Consider the following 20,266-nt stretch of genomic DNA (forward strand, 5'->3'; position numbering starts at 1 on the left):
CACTAGGTTGAAGCAAACTCAGTAAGAGAATGAAGAGAATAAATACATTCCTGTGCGGTGAAAACGAGTTCTACTGAAAAAACAGAAAATGCTTTTTTCTCATCATACATTATGTGTTCTAAATACTTCCACCCTACCTTGAACTCGACAAAAGGCCTTCCCCACAACAACCTGTCTATCAGCTGTCTCTCCAGAGCCGCCCAATCATAGTGAACTAAGGTCTCCTGTCCCACCTCCAGAGAGTAGTTACAATGAGCCAGGATGAGGGGCAGCAGGTCTCTTTCAGGATCATAGGCTATTAAGTGCGACAAGGTCACCTCTGATACGGAGACACGCTCCAAGGGACTTTAAATGAAAAATAATATTTCAGATGAGATGTATAGTTGGATCTTACTCATAAACAATTATGAGATGAGGATTTTTGTAATATCCAGAATAATCAAGGTCGAGTTAGGGGTTATCAGCCGAAGCCGAAGGCTGAGCCGGCTAATAATCCTTACCAAGACCTTGATTTTTCTAGATATCACAAAAACCAAATCAAATAATTGTTTTATAATACATTGAAGGAAAAAAAATGTTCACAAAAGTAGGCGGAATCGATAATTTATTTCTAAACGCGTAAAAATATACAAATCAGCAAGCAACACAAAGCGCGCGAACTTGACGTGATTACCCTTAAAATTGGCACTGCAGTTACACGTGACATGATTACGCGTGACCTTGAGTGTCCTTGACATGACAATTGTATAATCTGAAACTAGATGACGTCCCAGGCGCTGATATCGAAAATTCACCGAAGGCTTTCGGTCAATCAGAAAAGAGATAGTAAGTTGAATGCATAATAATGACTGTAATTGTCTGTAGTTGAGTGTCCTATGCTTAGTGGGGTAATTATCCAAGACTGAGCAGGACTAGCGGAAAATTATTTTCATCAACATCGTAACTATTTCCAATGTACATTATTCTCGAAAATAATAGCCCCAATTAATGACATTTTTCATTCTAAAGCTACATTTAGAGGAGACGATAACTGATTGCAGGATGCTGATATCAGTCTCATATTGCAGCTCAGTCAGTTTGACAAACACCTTAGACCTAAATTAAGTAGAAAAACGTTATCTACGCTTTAGACAGCTCGAGAAAGATCATGTCGATCAACTATTTGCTTCTATAGAAGGTAAGAGGAAAATGGCAACACGTAAGCTGTTCATTATAAAATTATGTACCTATCTTGATTAGTTGCACTACGGTAGGCTCCCAGACACTCGTTATTTGCATTAACCAGGAAGAAGGTGAGTGAGGTCGAACAAACTCCCATCCCGGTGGTGCTGGGGAGAACCATTGCGATTGGAAAGTTGTTGTCGATTGTGGTATTACAAAGGTCTTGAGGAACGCGCAGGCGACCTTGGGGTGTAAAGAATGACAAAGACAAATTAGAACCAGATGAAAGTACTCAAAAGAAGGCACGGTAAAACTGCTAGAACAAACAATCAACGAAAACACTGACTTTGAGTCAAAGTTGAAATAAATTACCACATTAAAAAATTCGATTGATAGAAAGAATAACAAGAGAAAAATACCGCATTTTTTCTAAATCAGTATGATCTTTTTTAAAAACCGGCAAATCAAATGTTCGAGGTATTATTTCATGACTAAGTTTTGACTCCTCATCCGAATCTAAATTTAGCATCACTTTTGAGTTTGGCCTTTTTCATCTCACCACGCTGGGCTCAGATAAATTACTAAGTAACTAAACAAACATTTATTACAGAAAGAAACGAAATTTGGTCGCAATAATCACTTAAGCCTTCTTTCGTGTACCCTGGAAAAACGGAACAATTATTGTACCTTGATCACCGAGAAATGACTTGCAAGCATTCCATGCATTCCTGAAACTCTGGAACAGGTTCGTATACTCCTCTTTCACAGATCCTGGAGACAAATTTGATCTCAGCAGAATTAAAATTTACTTCAAGAGTCATCACAGTTGCACTTACACTGGCAACTTTCTCTTCAGTAAAATTCACACAAAAAATCCTTATCCAGAAGAAGTCATACGGAAAATATCAAACACGGAGACTTATCAAGGCAAATCTTGTCTAGGACGCAATTTACTTGCGCAGATGACCCGAGAAGAGTTACCAAGAAAATTCTGGCCATGAACATTTTTTTTGACAAATAAATAAACGAAATTGAAATTTAGCCGTCACATTTCCAAGGGGTAGAAATGCTATAGCTTTGACACCTCTGTCATTCTAGTCGTCAAAAGATATCCTGTGGAAAAACTAACAGGGAAAGGTGCACCTGCTAACTGCAGCTTACTGTTTGAAAAGCATCTCAAAATATCAACCCTTTGCATTGAACAATTGCCATGGCATTGGCTATATCGGATACAGGTTTGTAGCTTATTTAGTACCTTTGGGAAGGTCCTTGAGAAATTCAGGGACGGTATAATTCTCAGCATCTGTTCTGTCAATTCTTCGGTGGAATCTGTCCATTAATAGACGCTGGAGGCGAACAACATCGGGTAGAAACTGAACGAAACGCAACTTGTGTTCCTGTATTCGTTAAAAAGGAAAAAACAAATAAAGATAGAGACTTAAAAGAAAACTGCCTTCGGTTTTTCACGAGCAGATGCTGCCCGAAATTTAGGCAGAAAAAGGGGTTGGAATTACAAGAATAATCTTTGTAGCACAGAACCCCAACTCTTTGCAGCAATATGTTGATGTTACCTGTTTGAGGAATGACAAGGAAAATCTTTGTAGTACAGAACCCCAACCCTTTGCAGTAATATGTTGATGTTACCTGTTTGAGGAAAGCGTCCAACACTTTGAATTTCCCTCCGCCACCAGAAAGGACTTCTCTTTGAAAAGAGCTACTCAGTTGCTCAACAGTTATACGGTGTCTGTACTTCCAAAGAGCGCGAGACATGGGCCTAACGCCCTGAGATAAGTCTTTAATCTGTTCATCGAACTCGTAAAGTTGACGTACCAGCGGATCCTTTCCTGAAAAGGACACAATACAAAGATGTGTGAAAATTTCTTATTCAACGGTTTCGCCAGAGTTTGTAATAACTGTGCGCGCTTTAGCAAAAATTGAAAAAAAACGCCTTACTACCAGCTAAGGCCTCTTTCAGGGATAGCACTAAAGCCCTCCAATCCACTAGTCCTACTACTAGTAGATTCGCTTCCCGCGCATTTTTTACTGCATCAACAAGTAAAATGAAATAGCGTACCAAATCTCCCGTCTCCCATCAAAAGTCTTGATGCGTTTTGGAGATTCTCGTCAAGATGCTGGGAAGATATTGCAAAAATAACAATAACACTAGAACGCTAATCATACGAATAAAGATCGTATGTAGCAAAGCAATTGGCGAAACAAACCAAAAGAAATCACTCAATTTTACGTACGGTGATGACAGGAACAAGAATATCAGAGCAAAAAGCTTTCTCCCAGCTGCGGCGACTTTCCTGAGTTTGAAGAAGCATGTCATGGTCATTTCCTGGAGAGTATGAGAAGAAATGGGAAACAATGGGCAATAATGAACAAACTGGATAGCAAAATAGAGAGAGAGAGAGAGAGAGAGAGAGAGAGAGAGAGAGAGAGAGAGAGAGAGAGAGAGAGAGAGAGAGAGAGACTGAATTTATGTTCAATATGCTAAACTCGCTATTTAGTTTGATCAACGTGAAGGCAAAACTAAATATGACGTCATCAGAATCAATTGGTTCTCCCTGCTTTGCTGCCATTTGCTACTTCATTATGAACAAAATTCAGCAACATCAGCCGGCGACCCGTACGCCATTTGTTTCCCTTTTTGATTTTAATTCTACAACCACACCATGGCGTCATCTGTTATCTACTACTCATTTAATCATACCGACCAACCAGTTCGAGGGCTTACGGTTGATATGTTAACTTTTCTTAGAATTCGCAACCAGAGCTAATTAACTCCTCAATGTCGGAATTGATCATAGTTGTATTATGATGATGGCTAAAGTTTGCGCACAAGACAAATTTCCGGTTTCTAAAGCACAGTTTGGCAAAGAATAGAGCTATTCACCCTCGATGATAAGGGAGTCCATCGGATGAGAGTTTACCCGTTGATCAAAGTGTGTTTTTACACTAATTTTAAGGTATGAAAGCTTGTACCAGTTTTTTCCCCATTTAGCGAGATCATCTTCTGTAATGCTAGATGAACTGTCAGAGCTGCGTCATCAACACTGCACCTGAGTGCTCTACTAAGAACATCCAGGTCTCTCTGCAAGTGCTGCCATAAAAACTGTCCCACAGACTGCGACGAGCATGAAGGTGTGATCAGCTGTGCGGTTGCCTTTGAAGAAAAAAATCGAAGATTTTTAATTGTATTCAAGAGTGAGATAGATGAGAAAAAAAACTTGGCTGCTTTTCTTAATTAAAACCATATGGATATTAATTCCATCAGGTTTTAGACAAAGTTATCTCCAAGTAGACACTGGACTTGTAATCTGGTGGTCCCGGGTTCAAACACTTGAAACTCTCACTTGATTTATTCTCGGTTGCCCCGAGTTTTCAACTTCTTGGCTTGGTTTTTATACCCACTGTAAATAAAGCCTAATACTATTCTTATCGTTATTATTATTATTATTATTATCATTATATTTATTTGAGAATTCCTATCACTCTGAAAACCGGTCAGTCAAACTATATATCACGTGAACCGTGTGCTCTTTTTCTTTACATCAAATCTACATCAAAACATTGGCGTTCTAGATCAAAATTCATTCTCTAAAGGAATTCAGAAGGACCGCAGCTGATACAAAAGTTACCAGAATGTTCATTTTCTGACAGCCGCCCGCTGTGTCTAACAACTAATCACCTGTGGATTTCTGGATGCTCCCATGACCATGGCCGAGTGCACGATAATCCTCAGCAAACTGCACACTATCGGCGGCATGTCTCTTTGAGGTTCTGCTTTCGTAAGTCTCGAGCTAGGTTCTCCGAGTACATAGCCAGCTTTGGTCCTGTCTTTCCTAAAGATAGAAAGTTGAAAAGTAGATACCACTTGAGTAATCACTTGCGCTTCAAATTTCTTACAATAGATACGTCGTAGAAAGTGCATTGTGAAAATAGATAGTCTGAGACTGCCTGTGGCTACTGATATAGTACAATGGTTATAGCATTGAGCAGAAATAGAGGTTGTATAGTAACGCTAGAAGGTAGTGTTGTTCACTTGCAATACACAAAACCCACAACCTACATAATTATGAGTACCCTGTTACACAAGGGAAAGAGAATTTGACAACATAGAATCTAATTGACACAAAGTTTCCATGATGCGCACATAACACGTATTTTGACATTTCTGCAAAGAAAATTTTGCTTTTTGGTAATAAATAATTAAAACTACGCGTCGACGAGACTGAAAGTTATTTTGAGATGCTTGTCGCTTTTTTTTGTAGTGTCACGGCAAGAACTTAAAACATAATGCGTTAGTGTCTGTAAGCCAGAAATCCCAAAAGGAGGGAACTCAAAGGTGTATCGAGTAACAAGATACTTCGAAAAGAAACGATTAGAAGTACCGGGAAACATCTGTCAAAATTGGGTCAATATCGGAATGTTTTTGTTACATACCGTCACTCACGCACTCACTCATACCCTAACATAGCTATAGCGAGACTAAATTTTTTAAGTTGGTCATTTGAATCCACTCAAGTGAATATAGACCACACAGTTTAAATCCTCTTGATCCATTGTAATCTCTTCCATCCTTAAACATCTTCTTTCTTTCTTAGTATATTACTTTCTTCTTTTGTGTTTCTACCTTCCAAGCTTCCATTTTCTAGTATCCTTTCTGGTGAAGTTAGTCTTTCAAATTGCACAAAAAATACTCAAAACATCTGAACGTGGCTCCCTTTTTTGATGAAAATTCGTCCTTAATTTTCCTCAAAACAGAAAGAACATTTAGAAACGTTTAAGTTATTCAAATAAGATGTGTTCAAATTACTTCTCGGAAACTCTGTATTCTCCAAAGAACTTGTGCTCCTTCCCTCCCAATAATTTTCCACAATCTGGACAAGTGCCCTGCTCCATTGGTACTTTACACTATTCCAAAACAAATGAAATCTATGTTAGTGAGCACAATGAGAGCCGGTGACTATGCGTGAAGTACATTAGGTTCTTTCCCTACTCGGGTAACAGGTAACTTGAAAGGTATTTACACCCTTCTCCCTTACCCATTGCGGTAAGTCTCTACCGACGCAACCCTTGATTTCATAGTCTGTGATAGTCAGTTGCGGATTCAGAAAGGAGTTCCCCATCGTAACCGTGGGTACTTTCCATTAGCCTGAAATCAATATTCTACTAGGGAAAAGATCACATATTACTACTAAAATTGAAGTTTAGCAGTAATATTATAGTATTCCGTGTCTTATTTAGGCTCTAGTGTCCAAATAAAAAAAAATTTATATCTCCTTACCTCCCCGATGAAATATACATATCTGCAATTGACACACTCTGAAAGAAAGAAAGTAAGGTGTAAGATGTAATTTTAAAGTTCTTGTTGGAACAATAGAATTGTACATGCTTATTTGAGATCGCTGCTAAATTCCAACGTAAACATTTCTAAAAATACAAAAGACACTTACCATACCACTCTCCAACCCATTTAGTGTGTTTCAAAGTATCAGCCATGGCCTTCATGCACTCGACATAGTTATCCTCGGGCATTGTTGGTAAGAAAGAATTCTGTACCAGGAAATCAACGAAGCAATCAGATATTCTATCAGTAAACTACGGTGGAATAAGGTACTTTAGAATTATCAACTGAGTTGATAACGTAAATGGCCACCGTAAAGAGTTTAAAAGTTTCGAGCGTTAGCCCTTCGTCAGAGCGAATAATGAAGGGGTCTGACGAGGGCTAACGCTGAAAGATTTAAAACTTTTACCGTAGCCAGTTTACATTATCAATTCAGTTGATAATACTAAATTACTCTGTTATACTCTCCCACCGAAGCAGCACACAGTTTCTTTAGAAACCTACCCCCTTTAGTGTGGAACAAGACATGCAAATGCTCTTTTACCATTTTAACAATAGAAAGTAGATTTTAATCGTTATGGTTATCATTTTCACCTATGCTCAAAACATTTCACATTTTCTCAGGATAACATATCTTTGTATATTAACCTTCATAGTCGATGGATCAGTCAGGAGAGTATAAAGGGGCTGAGCCAAAGATGCCGCACCAACGCACTGCAAAGCTGCTACTGTATGGATCACAATTTCGGCCATGGTGTGCTCCTGCGGACTCTTTCCATTGTAGATTTGAAGTTCCCTGAGATTTCCACCTTGTTTGTTTTCAAGAAGTGCCTTGGCGAAATGTTGCACCTAAATAATATACATAGCTTATTACAAAAAGAAAACGAACCTTTCAACAGCCTAAACAACGAGAGAGTAAGAAAAGAATGGTAGTGTTGACTATTCAATTGCCAATTCCGCTGGTTTCACACAAGTCGACCATATTTAACACAATAATCAGGAATTAAAAAATGTGCTTATTGTCTCTTTCTTTTCGAGTTACCTCAACGACAATCCATTTTGCAGTAAACATGCGCGCATGTTTTTAATTGCTCTTACCGTTTCATTCAGGTGTCCTCCATTTCTTACGAAATCGTCAAGCTTTACTCTCAGCTGAAAAAAAAAATTATCCTCTTTTCTGAAAGTAGCACGCAAGAACGTGTCGAATTAGCGAAGAGGAAGGATGAATAAGCATACAGAGCAGAATTAAAATTTTCTTTGGAAAGTGTACACTGTTTTTCCTTACCTCCTGAGACAAATTCTGAGTCTGAACTGGAGAAATATTTGCCATCGTTATTTCACGGTATATCACCAGGAGGAGAATTACATTTTTATAGACATCTTGTAATCTTGTTTCCTTAAAAAAAATTAAAAAGTTCTAATGGTGACTTGTTTGGAAACTTCTCATGAAAATGGTTGACTTAACTTTAATTGTTTAAAAGATACTTACATTTCGCTCACTAATATGGTTGTGAGATGTAAAACTGTAAATTTTAACCTCTAAGTCCTCTAAGATTACGTCAAATGAGTGAAGGGGGTAAGTTTCTAAAGAAACAGAGCGAATGGCGAAGGGCTAAAGCTCGAAATATCAGCTTATAAACTGTTAACGGCAGCCAATTTTCATTATCAACTCAGTGGATAAAACCAAATTATTTCAAGATTAAGACTGTCTTCATAACACAGGGGTGAATCCAGTATAATTATTTCTTAGGAGAGGCTGCAACACTAACGAGTAACGTAACTAACGGGTGACGTCAACAGATTTTGAAAGCGACCGACGAAGAAGAAAGCTTATGACCAGGAAATAACATAATGTGAACTGCTGAGAATGTATTGCAAACAATTCGGCAGATATTTTATAACCGTGAAGTTGTATTGGGAGGCCGCAAGTCATCAAATTCTTTTATCGCGTAATACATTTACCAAAAATGAGTACCAACGAGTTCTAAAATATCTGTGTCATTTCTGAATGTCTGGAGTTGATACAATCCATAATAACCCACAATAACGAAGATAAAAGGCCCAATAGAAAAAGACAATATACAGTGGACACTAACCGTAATGGCAGTGACAATGTCTTGGATGTTCCCAGTGATGACAGTTTTGGCCAGCCCCTCACGGACGGCACGATAATGGTCTCCATGAACAATAAACCTGTCTTGGATTACATCCTCCTCCTGCAGATCGAAGACCAAAGATCAATAGCAAGCAACATGTATTACCATAAGTAAAATGTAAAAAGGTTGTTGCCTTCAAACATTTAAGAGAAGTGTTCAATTATGAGCACTAAAAAAGAGGACGGAAAGAGTCTGGATTTTCAAAAGTTGTTCCTCTTTTTGGCTCCTCCAGTTCTCAACCGTTGCGCTTTGATAACACTTGTGGTTTTTTGAGAGATATTCACGAGGTTTAAGTATATTTACTCGTATTGAGTTCTGAGAAATTCAGTTCACATAGTAGATGGCCTGTCTCGTTAACATGTTCACAGTAATTAGAGCACCTGACTACGAAGTCAGAACTTACCAAAATTGAATCCGTCTAGCATCCAGATTTTTCCTTTCCCGTCTCACACTTACGACATATGCATACTATTTTTCTATTATGATTCAGTTTTAACACATTTCAACGAAATCCATTCATTCATCATTCATTGTTTACCTGCTGTATGGCCTCTGGAGGTAGAATCCACGCTAGTTCCTCATATTCACCCAGAGTTCGGACACAGTCCAAGCCATACCGCCTGACAAGCTGATTAAGCAGGTAGAGCCATGGTGTGGAACTCGACACTTGCTGTGGTGTGGAACTCGACACTTCCATGCAAAGCTTCCTTGCAGACTCTAATAATAACATCACTTCTCTCTTGGCGTCAAGGTCTTTGTAGCTGTTATCTCCCTCAATGAAAAAATTGTAAATGTACTCTACCACCAATGATAAGACGTAACGTCCTTTAGCAACCCAATCCAGAGAGAGAGCGCTAATTTCAGCAGAATCTTTGTCACTGGCCTTAAGAGCTGTAAACGACTCCTCGCAAGTCTTTTTAGCATGTTTGAGCTTTAATGTTATCTTCAAATCGGCCATTTTTGCTTGATAACGGCTGATAAGGATGTCCTGAGGTAAAGGCAGTAAGATTTGAGAACAGTTATAAAAGAGAACATCTCGGGTATGTAAGTAGTACGACCCAAGTAGCCCATGGGGCCGGTGCTTAACTCCGGTTTTCTTAGCATGAAGCGGCTAGGAGTATTGCTACTCCCCCCTGGATGGGAGGCTAGTCCATCGCAGGGTTACCCCCAGCACATTTGCTGGTACCCATTTGTACACCTGGGTGAAGAGAACCATTGTGAGAGTAAAGTGTCTTGCCTAAGAACATAAGACAATAACCCCGGCCAGGGCTCGAATTCGGACCACCCGATCCGGAGTAGAATAAATATAATTTCAGTTGAACTACTCTCACCTCACAGCACAGTATTAGTTAAGTTTACATACCTCCATACACTGGACGCATAAGATGCAGACTTCTTTGACGTGCGAAGATTCTGGTTTTAAGCTCCGAGCCCCATGCAAGAAATTTCCCAAATGGTCTTTCACCAACTTTGTCAACTTCACACTGTTTTTAAAAATTAAAGACAGTTTAGTATATAATTATCCTCCTATTAACTGGACAATTTAATGTAAATTGGAGACAGGAAAAAAGAAAATCAGACATGTTAAGAGGCACAAGAAAGTGTGAGTGCTAGCTGAGAAAGAGATTGTTTCTCAACACTTTTACCTTGACCGCAATAGCTGCTGGAGAAGAAAAGAACGCACTACAGGAGTGGGATCAATAGCATAATCAGGGAATGGAGAGAAATCCTTGGTCTGAGTTGACTGATGACCGATAACATAACGCATAAGTAGAGTGATAGCTTCCTTTTCAAGGTCCTTTGACACTGAGTCACCAAAACAGAATACTGACACCAGCTCCATGAAAAAGGCATTACATCGGCGACGTAACTCAGAGGCGGTCTCTTCATTTGTCCTGTGGTCATTAAAAAAAACATGAATAAGTACCAGCATAGCAGTAGAATTATTTCTTTACCCTCAATTTCAATAACGCTCCTGCTTCGGCCATGGGCCATGGTTTCCCACCATCAGTCAAAAATAACTTAAGTTTTTGGCATTTAAAGCTGTGAGAAACTATGATTACTCTGTGAAAATGTTGCGATGTAATTCTTCGTCTATTGACTTCAGGATGATTCGGATTTTTCAGTTTTGATTTTCATGTGGGAAAAAAATCCAGGAACCAAATAGAAAAAAAAGCCGGAGGGTAAAGAAAAGAACCAGTGACAAATCAAGCCTTGGTGTGATGCAGGGTCCTGGAACGAACCTCGCCCACACAATTCGGAGACGAGTGATCTCGCCCTAACACAACCCTGAAGTTGTTGGCCGTGGCTAACGCTATGTTACCAATGAATACTTTAGTGGACACAGGCCGATGACAGCTTCCACAATTACAAGCCTTTAAATGTCCCCAAATTTCACTCCGCTTTAACTTTTAATTAAGTAAATCAATACCACCAGAGAAATATCAGGAGATGGTTAGCCTGGAGTAGATATAATGTCCTGAAAAACTTTATGACAAGTGAGTCCAAAGAGGGTTCGTGTCAGACTTTACCCGAAATTAGTTGTGGGAGAATTTGTGCAGTCTCCGAAACTTGCGAAGATTGAGACCCTATAATGTAGAAATATAACAACTAAATTGTACATAACGTGCTGGTTTACCTCTGCTTGATGTCTTCACTGTAGTTAATCAAGAATTTTTCGATGGTCTGCAGCGATCTCAGCGATGAAAAGTCAGTTTCATCTCCCAAAACCTTCAGAAGAGAGCAGTTTGCATTATCGAATTCTTATTTATAGTTCATTATTTCCGTTTCGTATCTCCTTACTCTAACCTACCTTCCACAACCTGATAACGCTCTCGGAATTGTCATCATCATCTTTCTCGGCGAACAAAGTCACGTGCTCTACAAAGAGTCGAACAGCTCCTGTTCGCTGCCACATGGATCTGATCCACACAAGAAGGAAATAATATAAGTATTTTCTCATTTGTATACGCGTCCTAGTACATTCTACCAAACGAGTCCTCTAGACAACCCTTTAAAACAAGATACTACTAACGATTTGCCTTAAAAAAAAATTTAAGAAATATGTACAGGCAGAATTCCAAAAAGTCACCAAGACAAAAGCCTTGCAAGATTCGCTTTCTCGTGTCGTCCTTAAAACCTAGAATCATTCCCTGTAAATTCTCAAATAGCAAATTTCCAAGTTGGCCCAGATAAAGTAAAGATCTAAATACCTCTTTGAAGATGTATCATTAAGTTCTCTGTTTACGATGTTTACTCTCTTACTCTCTTACTCTCTTACTCTCTTACTAAGCATGGCTGGCTCAAAGACCAACTATTTAAACATGCAAAATCCTCTCATAAAAGACGGAACAAGAAAATGACTGACTGGTTATATAGTCTTATCAATAAGGTCTGCCGATTAAACTAACTGCAACAAAGCCTTTAGTCAGCTTCTGCTCATGTCACAGTCAAAACTAACCTCAAAAAGGGAAAATTGGGTGCTTTGTTACCTGCAGTGACCAAGCATTGCTGTTGATCTCTCTCCAAAGTTTGAACATTTCTCCGTGACAGGTCCAAACCTCTCTTTCCTTATCATGTCTTCCACTGCTGGCCTTATAGACAAAACTCTGTCACACCATGTTCGTCGTGTCTCCGGAGAAAGTAACATCTCTTGTGAAGGCTCCAGTGTCTCAAGACAAATGTTCAATGCTATGACATCCAAAAGCTGTATGAAATTTTAAAGATTAAAAAAGTCACAGAAAAGAACATATCACAGAACAGTCAAACAATATGAAACGTTTTGCCTGAAACGGAAGAGGGAGGGGCTCATTTTGCGCTTGTGACTGCTTAGCCATTAAAAAGAGGTGATAATTTTCAGTTATAAAACAAGACATATAAAATAACTTGGCCTGCCTGAGGGACTTAAATGTATCAGTGTAGGAGACCCCTACGGAAAGTTTTGCCTAATGTGGTAGAAATTATGTTAATAATCACTACTAATTAAAGTTTCTGTTTATATAATATCTTAAAATATTCGAGTAAATTTGGAGCTCATTAAAATAAGGATGAACTTATAACTAACGTATTACAAACAGCCACAATAAGGCACCTAAACTCACCACTTCTGACTCGTTTCCTTGAAGAGCTTCCCGTAGTCTTGGTACCAGATGAGGATTCGCTTTCACGACTGTATCAAAACACTTCAAACGGTGTTGAACTCTACTATGCGCAACATGAACGAGTGCTATATCAATGGACTCGTTACCATCCTCATCTTCCAGGATAACAATTTCTCTCGCTGACGAAAGAATCGCTTCGTAAACAAGCTGAAAGAATAGAGGGGAAAAAAGCAAACTCAAATGTAATCGTGCTAACGAGAGCATCATTTTACAACTTAAAAGCTTGATATTTTTCTCTGACACTTTCCCTGATTTTCCATCAAAAGGTCAATCTCCATCTTGTATAGTAACATATTCGATATATTTTCATCGTTTTTGATCGCTAACGTTTATAAAGTAACAATTAAAACGATTTTTCACGGGAAAGGATGCCCTTTGGGTGAAGAGCATAAGCAAGCGCTACGAAAGAAAATATAACTATTATCCAAGGAAATCTGATATTGCGATGAAAACACAGGTAGAAATGAAACCTCGTGCTCCATATCGCTGAAAGGCTTGTACACCATGTGAACAAAATCCATCAGATACTGCAGTTCCGCGGAGTGCAAACGGCGCAATTCAGCGAGTGGGGGTCCCAACTGCGAGTTACCAATCAGTTCACGAAGAGAGTCTAACAGAGTGGTGCTAGAATGAGCTGCAACCGAAGAAACAAAACATACATGAGACAACTGTCACTACACAGAGTCCTTAAATTTACCTCATTAACGTCATGAACATCAGAACATATGGTGCATATCGAGATTCCCATGAGTGAAAATTTATTTTCAGTGATATCTTTTATGTTCGTCCCTGGATTTTTAACCATTTCCTGTTTTCGTGAACAGTAGAAAATTTAGGAAACGACTGCATCAGTAGTGGTCGTCAGTCTCGATTTACTCATATGGTGGTGATCATACACTAAATCTTAGTTAGGGTGACTGTTTTGTGTCAATCACTCATTATGTAAAACAGAGAGACGACGGTGAAAAAATAGGAAAACAAATGCAAAAAATAGTTCGTGTACCTTCGACGCTAGATGCATCTTTTAACAATTTTTCCACGCGTTGCTTGATAATAAAAGAAAACGGAAATCGGCGAGAAAAATGATGACCACCGGCCCCAGAGCCAATAACTTGAACACGTTCTCGGACAGCATTAGTAGCGGGTGATATCATGTCACTGTAACTCAGCTCTGAGATGTTACGGTCGGCCAAGATCTTCAGCCACAGCCTCGGAACCCACGTGTTGTCATTCTTCAACAAATCTAAATTGCCGTCTCTGTCTGCCAATGCAATGATCTCAGCCAAAATAGGAACCACAACTGAGAACACTCGCTGCAGAAGAGCCTTTCTGAAGGTGCCCCACTCCTGCACCCCTGTTCCTGACAGAGCTTCTGATTGGAGCCACCTTTGTGGATTTCCCGCTGTTTGCTCCCTTTCCTTTAAGAGGTGGTATGTTCTTTGTACCGCAACGCTTGCAAACGACTCTTCATCTTAAAAGAGATGGGAGTGAGGTTCAAACAAATTAATAAAATAATGAAATTGAAGAGTTGAATTTTACCAATTGCTGCATTAAACCTGGCTTTTTCCACTCACTTCACACAATGTTACGTTCCTTCAGCTATTGCCCCCAAAACTACAATTCTAAAAAACACTCAAAGTTCTTTAGTTCTGCGCCCAATATTGAATTGGTTTGATGGATCAACAAAGATTGCAAGTTTGATGCTCGTTCCAGTCCAATATTGTTTTGTTGATTAAATAGGTTCCGAACTTTAAGCGATGAATAACCCAATCAATCCACCCTTGCCATTCTCGCAACTTCCCTGACAACACCAGAGACGAAAATGGTCACAACTTTGGGATGCCTTATAAATGGATTGTCCTTCGTAGCTTCTTCATAACAATGCCCTCTACAAAAGAGTGGTGCATTAATCTTACACTACCACAGCAATAGCAAAAGGAGAATTGTTCTGTATGTCTCGGAAAAACTCTGCTGTTCGCCAATCTGAAGGTCTCCTCTTCTTGGTATCATTTCATGAAGAAATAGCAAATCTTCTCAATTACAGGAGAAGAAGCGCCATAATCGATATCTTCCGCAAATTTCTGGGGATCTTTTGAGGATAAAAGCCATGGTACAATTGAATGATTGCAATAATCAAATTAAATTTAGAGATTTTGCGTTCGCTTTCCGAATATGAAGAAAGGCAAATTTAAAACCCTGTAAGCTTAGATCGCATCTTTTGAAAAGGTTATATTCCTTAAACTGAAAGACTTGTGAACTTTTCGGAAATTCTATCATGTCATATTGTTTATTGTTTCTCTTTACTAACCCTCTTGAGTTTGATAGTCATCAGGTAGTAAATCCAAAAGCAGCTCAATCCTATGAGTTGATCGTTCAGCTGATTCCGTTTCGCTATCAACCCTACAAGCAGCCGCTTGTACACAATTACGAAGGAGCTTCACTGCCACCGTCACTGCTGGCATGGATTCATCTTCCTCAGTGGGGTCTCCATTAAAAAGCTCACTAATGGGACGATCGATGAGTTGCTCGATGGAAGGAGTGTGCCTACCGGGTGGACGAAGTTCATCAATGTGAACGGACATCCATTTTCCACCCTGGAAACCGACAAAGTTACAACATCCACCAGCAATTCTTGGCAGCTGTGTGATCAGCACAATATGGACAGCTTCCAACGAAGACAAGTTGAGCATTTCAGACGCGTTTGTTCGTTCTTCCATCAGAATGTGTCTTGCACCCGCAATCAGGTTGAAGTTTTCTTCTCCTGAATCACACTGAACCAGAAGAATACCACGACATTCTCCACCAAGGTCTTCAATAAATGTTCTACGGAAAAAGATGACGGCTCATTTCAGTTGAGAAAAAAGGTACACATCATAACAAAGTTTTTGAGACGTACAACGTGAGATACACTTTTAGCTGTCAATGTGTTAGCCACAGACAAAATTCGCACAGACCGTGAGTAGTACATGCCGGTTGTGCTTCATATAGTGCAGATGTCTAATTATCCAAAGTAGAATTTATCGAATAAATAGATATAAAAAGTAACGCTCTAAAACAAAACTTGAAAATGTCCCAATAAAGGTTCTTCACTTCAACAATTATTCCCTGAAGTTGACAGAAAAGGAAGCTCATCTCACCTTATTTCACGCTTTCTATCTTTTTATTAGCTCGTTTCTAACCGGTAGTTACAATGTCCATACACGTTGATTTGTATCAAGATCTCACCTAACTGAAGCCCTAAACTGTTGTTCCGTTTGAAACTGTTGAAGTGTTATGGAATCCACAGTCGATCGTTCAAAACCAGTTTGATTGCATATGTCTTCCAAATCGTTTTTAGAAAGCAGACGTGAATGAGTAGTAATCTAAAGCAAAGATGAAAAGCAGCATGCATGTCGAGGGTCAGCATTACAAATATGTTCCTTGCTCTCGTTCTGAATCTCCTATTGCCAACTTAAAACATAGTTAGGACAGCCATACCCCGTTCACAAAAAAACTGAAACTCGAATTTAAATCGGGAATTCGTAAACTAACCCCTTTCAACTTCAAATCTAGCACATTAAAAATACAAGTTAGTCATTAAGTCAGCCCTACGTAAATTTATTTCTCCAGTTGTCCGATGCTGATTTTCTTACGGTTAAACCTGGTTCAAGGAAACATTATTTGAAGATGGGACATTACTTACGGGCGTGCTCCAACGCCTTGTAAGACTTTGCTCCGGATAAGGGTCTTCAGTTTCACTCAACCACTTTAGAACATGTTGGTATCGTTACTGTACTGTTAGGGCTTGTAAATATTGCTGCTTATGTGATTTTTAAGTCCTCTGTCTTACTCAAGAGAGAAGTAAACTATACACAAGACGATAAACTAAGCATTGTATCCCCATCACTAACTTGAATCAAGAGCCCCTCCTGTCGCTTTTCATCAAAACGTCTATCCTCCAAATTGAGCACGTGCGACATGAACGTCGCCAAACTTGAGTGCTGTTGCTTTTTAAAGTAGGCCCTCCAGATATCAGGGGCTCTTCTTTCCAAAGCAGTGTGAGGAAGGCGAGCAATTGCATCTGGTGTAGCCATCTCTAAAAGCATCATCTGAGATCTTCGAAGTACCTTTTAGGTGGGAAAAAAAAAAAACACTTACAACGTTACTTTGCTGGTCTAGTTAGTGCAAAACTATACTTTACACTAAAAATCTTCGTCATTAGAGGCCCAATTCATGTTGCAGGCAAAGAATTAAAAATAGGAGTCATATTTAATGTCCCATATTTCGCTCGCTTTTCAGGGTGATCGACAAGAATCTCAAGTCCGTAACACAATACGTATTTAATAATTCAGAAGGAAAAAAATATAAGCAAATTACATAATGTTCAAATCATTAATCCTCAAACGTATTGCTAAATATACTCAGGCAGAATTTGCTCGCTGTACCGGCGAAGTGTTCTCAACGGAGTAAAAATTCATACAACTCGCAAAATCTCCCATTTTTTAAAACACGCAGGAGCCATCAAGATGTATTTATCTTAAAATGACATTTCCGTGAAGCGTACTTTCATTTCCCATGTATCTTCTGTGTCGTAACTTGCCGATGAGTGGTCTTCTCCTCCAATTTCATTGCAGACTTGCATGACAATTGAGGGAATGGTATCCTCGTGAAATCCAACAAAAGCGTCTCCGATGGAGAAGTCCCTGTTACCAAACATCAAATTAAAAATATTAAAATAAAGTCGCCCAAAATCTATAAAATGTAAATATTATGAATAGTTGCTCCAAATGCTTTACCTTAATGATATTTTAAATTGTGCCTTAGCATTGAGAAAAAGCTAACAGTTTTTTTGTAATCATGCGCACAAAGCACACTCAAAATCGCGCAGTATTCCAAACCCTGCAAAATGCAATAACATCGAATGTCCTCATAACAAAGGGCTCGAGACCCTTTTTTTGTAACATCACCTGCCACGTCTGCCTTCACTCGAAACCTCAGCAAATTCACCAGCCCAGGTCCCCATTTTCTGTACTAAGTCCTTCTGGTCAGTAGTCAAACTTGTTAAGGTCACAAGGAAGTGTTTCTCTAGGCGGTTGATCAACGGAATAGGAAAGTTGTTGTACACCACTTCCTTTTCAGCAATCACGATTAATCTGAGTAAGGTAGAGCGACTTAAAACTCAAAGCGATGAAAACAATAGGTTAAGGCTCTATGGCTCACTAGTATTGCGTTTGTGAAGGAACGCAAAGGAAAACGAAGGAAAACGAAAGAATGAAGATGACGATGAAAACGACAAAGGCTAAAGATTGTCTTGGAAACGTACTCCAGGCAACGAAGGAGACTACAACGTGAAGAGCACACTATGTTTTTACAATGCTTTCTGTCTGGCTGCTTAGAGTCGATCGATATAGAAGTCAAGGAAACTACTGCCACAAAACAGAAGTACGATTTTTTAAACCTCACTATTACAGTGTGAATAAAATAAATCATATTTTCAACCCACGGAGGATAGCAAGTAACGAAATGGCGGTGACAGCTGAACCACAATAACAAAAAGGGAGTGAAATCATCCAGGATTACACAGGATTCGTCTCTAGAAAGACACTAGAAAGACACTAGTATGACGTTACTACCCACTGAGCTACGAGGACACATTGGGAGAACGTTGGAAACGAGGTATATTTTAGGGGATTTGTTTTGTTTCCTTAAATGAATTTGCTTACCAGTAAACACAAAAAAATAATATTTTTAATAAGATGTTCGAAGTTATCGAGATTGTCTACATCAGTGACAAAATTGCTGACACACTGCCTTAGTTAACACCCTATTACCTCAATTTAATCTCGTTTCCACTTGGTAAGCTAACCTATTCGCCCCCTTTCTGCCAAAACAATGTTGTATCATGATTCCCTGAACCTTAAGCTACATACAGGTAACATTGAATGGGACGGGAGTCATGTCAATGAATTTGAGTGTGGAAGAGACAGGTGTGTTATCCTCCACATAAATACGACTACTCAAACATGAAGTATTAACTAATTATGACACTGATTGTAGGTAATCAGCCAAAATTCTTACTTGAAGCCATCATCAACACGACATTTTACGCGGTGAGTACCAAGCCCAAGATCCACATACTTTTGTCCTCCAAAGTACACATAATACTAGAAATACAGCATACCAAGAAATAAGACTCAACATTTCCAAGTCTTTTTCACTTCAGCACATGTACAATACCATTGAAGACATGACTTAACATATACATATCCGAAGGTCTGTGGTTCGATTCCTCATGGGGACTCAGAATTTTTTTCCATGTCCCACGCTCGTGACAAAACGAAAAAACATCTTTCTCTTTTTCTTTACCGAGCTCAAAAACTTACCATCTCTCCTATTTCTATCTACAAACATTACGCTTTCGACATTGCTAGCGGTATACAGGACGCGTGTCATATGAACTTCGCGATAGACCTCGCTCACCGTGGAGTCTCTGTGGCTCAGTGGTTAGAGCATCGGAACGCGGAATCCGAAGGTCTGAGGTTTGATACCTCATGGGGACTCAGAATTTTTTCTTTGTCCCACGCTCGTGACAAGACGAAAAAACATCTTTCTTTATATACAATAATAGCTACAATACTCCTTAGCATAGTATTACAAGTAGGGCACATTCTGCTTGGCCCCAACGAAGGGAGGCATTGCGAATGTTAAGAACAAAATGTACAACATTTGCAACGGATATCTCACACCTGATTTAGGGCGTCGTATAGACTCTCGTAGAGACTTTCAAGGTTCAATAAGATCACTGTTCTTCCTGTCTCCATACAAACCTTGATGCGATTGATGTTGCGACAAATCTGGATATCAAGTTATTGACATAAGTTGTACAGTTAAAACTATTTACTCTAAGACTCTTGTACTGAACACCAGAAACAATAATCTCTCGACTTGCACATGGAACTAAATTCCAACGGAACAAAATTTGTTCTTATATCCATAAGTTTACGTTTGCTAGCCATCATCGTTTACTTCTCCAACAATCTCTGTAAACATTTGATGGTAAGTCCTAAGTACACTGTCGTGCCAAATCAAAGACAAGTAAGTATTATCGTGAAATGTCGGACACCGACGCAAACTGTAATTAATAGGACTCTGTTAACAGCAATGTGTTAGTTTTGAAGTTGAGAGGAGTATTGCCAACGTCGTAAGATATAAGGAGTCGTTCCTCCCATGCTTTTTACCTGAGTGTATTCCTGGTCATTAGGAAAACTACTTCCAAAGATGACAACTGCATTATCTGCTGTTCTCAAAAGAAGCTGCTGCATGATGGGTAGGGCGGCGTAATTTTCAGTCAGAATCAGAAGGTAACGGTTTTCACTGTAAGACATTTAGTTAACATGAACAGTTATCCGTCATTATTTTATTTCAGCTACTTGTAAACGACTCTCAGAAGGAATAAA

At 39.2% G+C, this 20,266-nt stretch overlaps 1 protein-coding gene across 1 annotated transcript in view; it reads right to left on the reverse strand.

Annotated features, from left to right (window-relative positions):
• LOC113671674 (E3 ubiquitin-protein ligase rnf213-alpha) overlaps positions 1 to 20,266 on the reverse strand; it is a 53,446-nt gene that overhangs the window by 4,002 nt on the left and 29,178 nt on the right. The window contains exons 44-76 of the mRNA XM_089202483.1: positions 20,048 to 20,183; positions 19,556 to 19,663; positions 18,888 to 18,973; positions 17,777 to 17,962; positions 17,374 to 17,512; positions 16,721 to 16,936; positions 16,056 to 16,192; positions 15,139 to 15,653; positions 13,834 to 14,301; positions 13,301 to 13,464; positions 12,771 to 12,977; positions 12,162 to 12,376; positions 11,483 to 11,591; positions 11,309 to 11,400; positions 10,317 to 10,565; positions 10,034 to 10,154; positions 9,209 to 9,658; positions 8,611 to 8,730; positions 7,800 to 7,910; positions 7,613 to 7,666; positions 7,163 to 7,363; positions 6,624 to 6,723; positions 6,455 to 6,492; positions 5,984 to 6,081; positions 4,856 to 5,009; positions 4,150 to 4,330; positions 3,411 to 3,502; positions 3,236 to 3,293; positions 2,806 to 3,005; positions 2,417 to 2,558; positions 1,849 to 1,932; positions 1,227 to 1,404; positions 138 to 345 (exon numbers count right to left, since the gene is read on the reverse strand). Coding sequence (XP_089058609.1) covers positions 138 to 345; positions 1,227 to 1,404; positions 1,849 to 1,932; positions 2,417 to 2,558; positions 2,806 to 3,005; positions 3,236 to 3,293; positions 3,411 to 3,502; positions 4,150 to 4,330; positions 4,856 to 5,009; positions 5,984 to 6,081; positions 6,455 to 6,492; positions 6,624 to 6,723; positions 7,163 to 7,363; positions 7,613 to 7,666; positions 7,800 to 7,910; positions 8,611 to 8,730; positions 9,209 to 9,658; positions 10,034 to 10,154; positions 10,317 to 10,565; positions 11,309 to 11,400; positions 11,483 to 11,591; positions 12,162 to 12,376; positions 12,771 to 12,977; positions 13,301 to 13,464; positions 13,834 to 14,301; positions 15,139 to 15,653; positions 16,056 to 16,192; positions 16,721 to 16,936; positions 17,374 to 17,512; positions 17,777 to 17,962; positions 18,888 to 18,973; positions 19,556 to 19,663; positions 20,048 to 20,183 — 5,617 coding nt within the window. The remainder of the gene's footprint in view (positions 1 to 137; positions 346 to 1,226; positions 1,405 to 1,848; positions 1,933 to 2,416; positions 2,559 to 2,805; positions 3,006 to 3,235; positions 3,294 to 3,410; positions 3,503 to 4,149; positions 4,331 to 4,855; positions 5,010 to 5,983; positions 6,082 to 6,454; positions 6,493 to 6,623; positions 6,724 to 7,162; positions 7,364 to 7,612; positions 7,667 to 7,799; positions 7,911 to 8,610; positions 8,731 to 9,208; positions 9,659 to 10,033; positions 10,155 to 10,316; positions 10,566 to 11,308; positions 11,401 to 11,482; positions 11,592 to 12,161; positions 12,377 to 12,770; positions 12,978 to 13,300; positions 13,465 to 13,833; positions 14,302 to 15,138; positions 15,654 to 16,055; positions 16,193 to 16,720; positions 16,937 to 17,373; positions 17,513 to 17,776; positions 17,963 to 18,887; positions 18,974 to 19,555; positions 19,664 to 20,047; positions 20,184 to 20,266) is intronic.

The sequence above is a fragment of the Pocillopora damicornis genome, chromosome 4 (genome assembly GCF_964200805.1).
Source record: "Pocillopora damicornis chromosome 4, jaPocDami1.2, whole genome shotgun sequence".
Lineage (NCBI taxonomy): Eukaryota > Metazoa > Cnidaria > Anthozoa > Scleractinia > Pocilloporidae > Pocillopora > Pocillopora damicornis.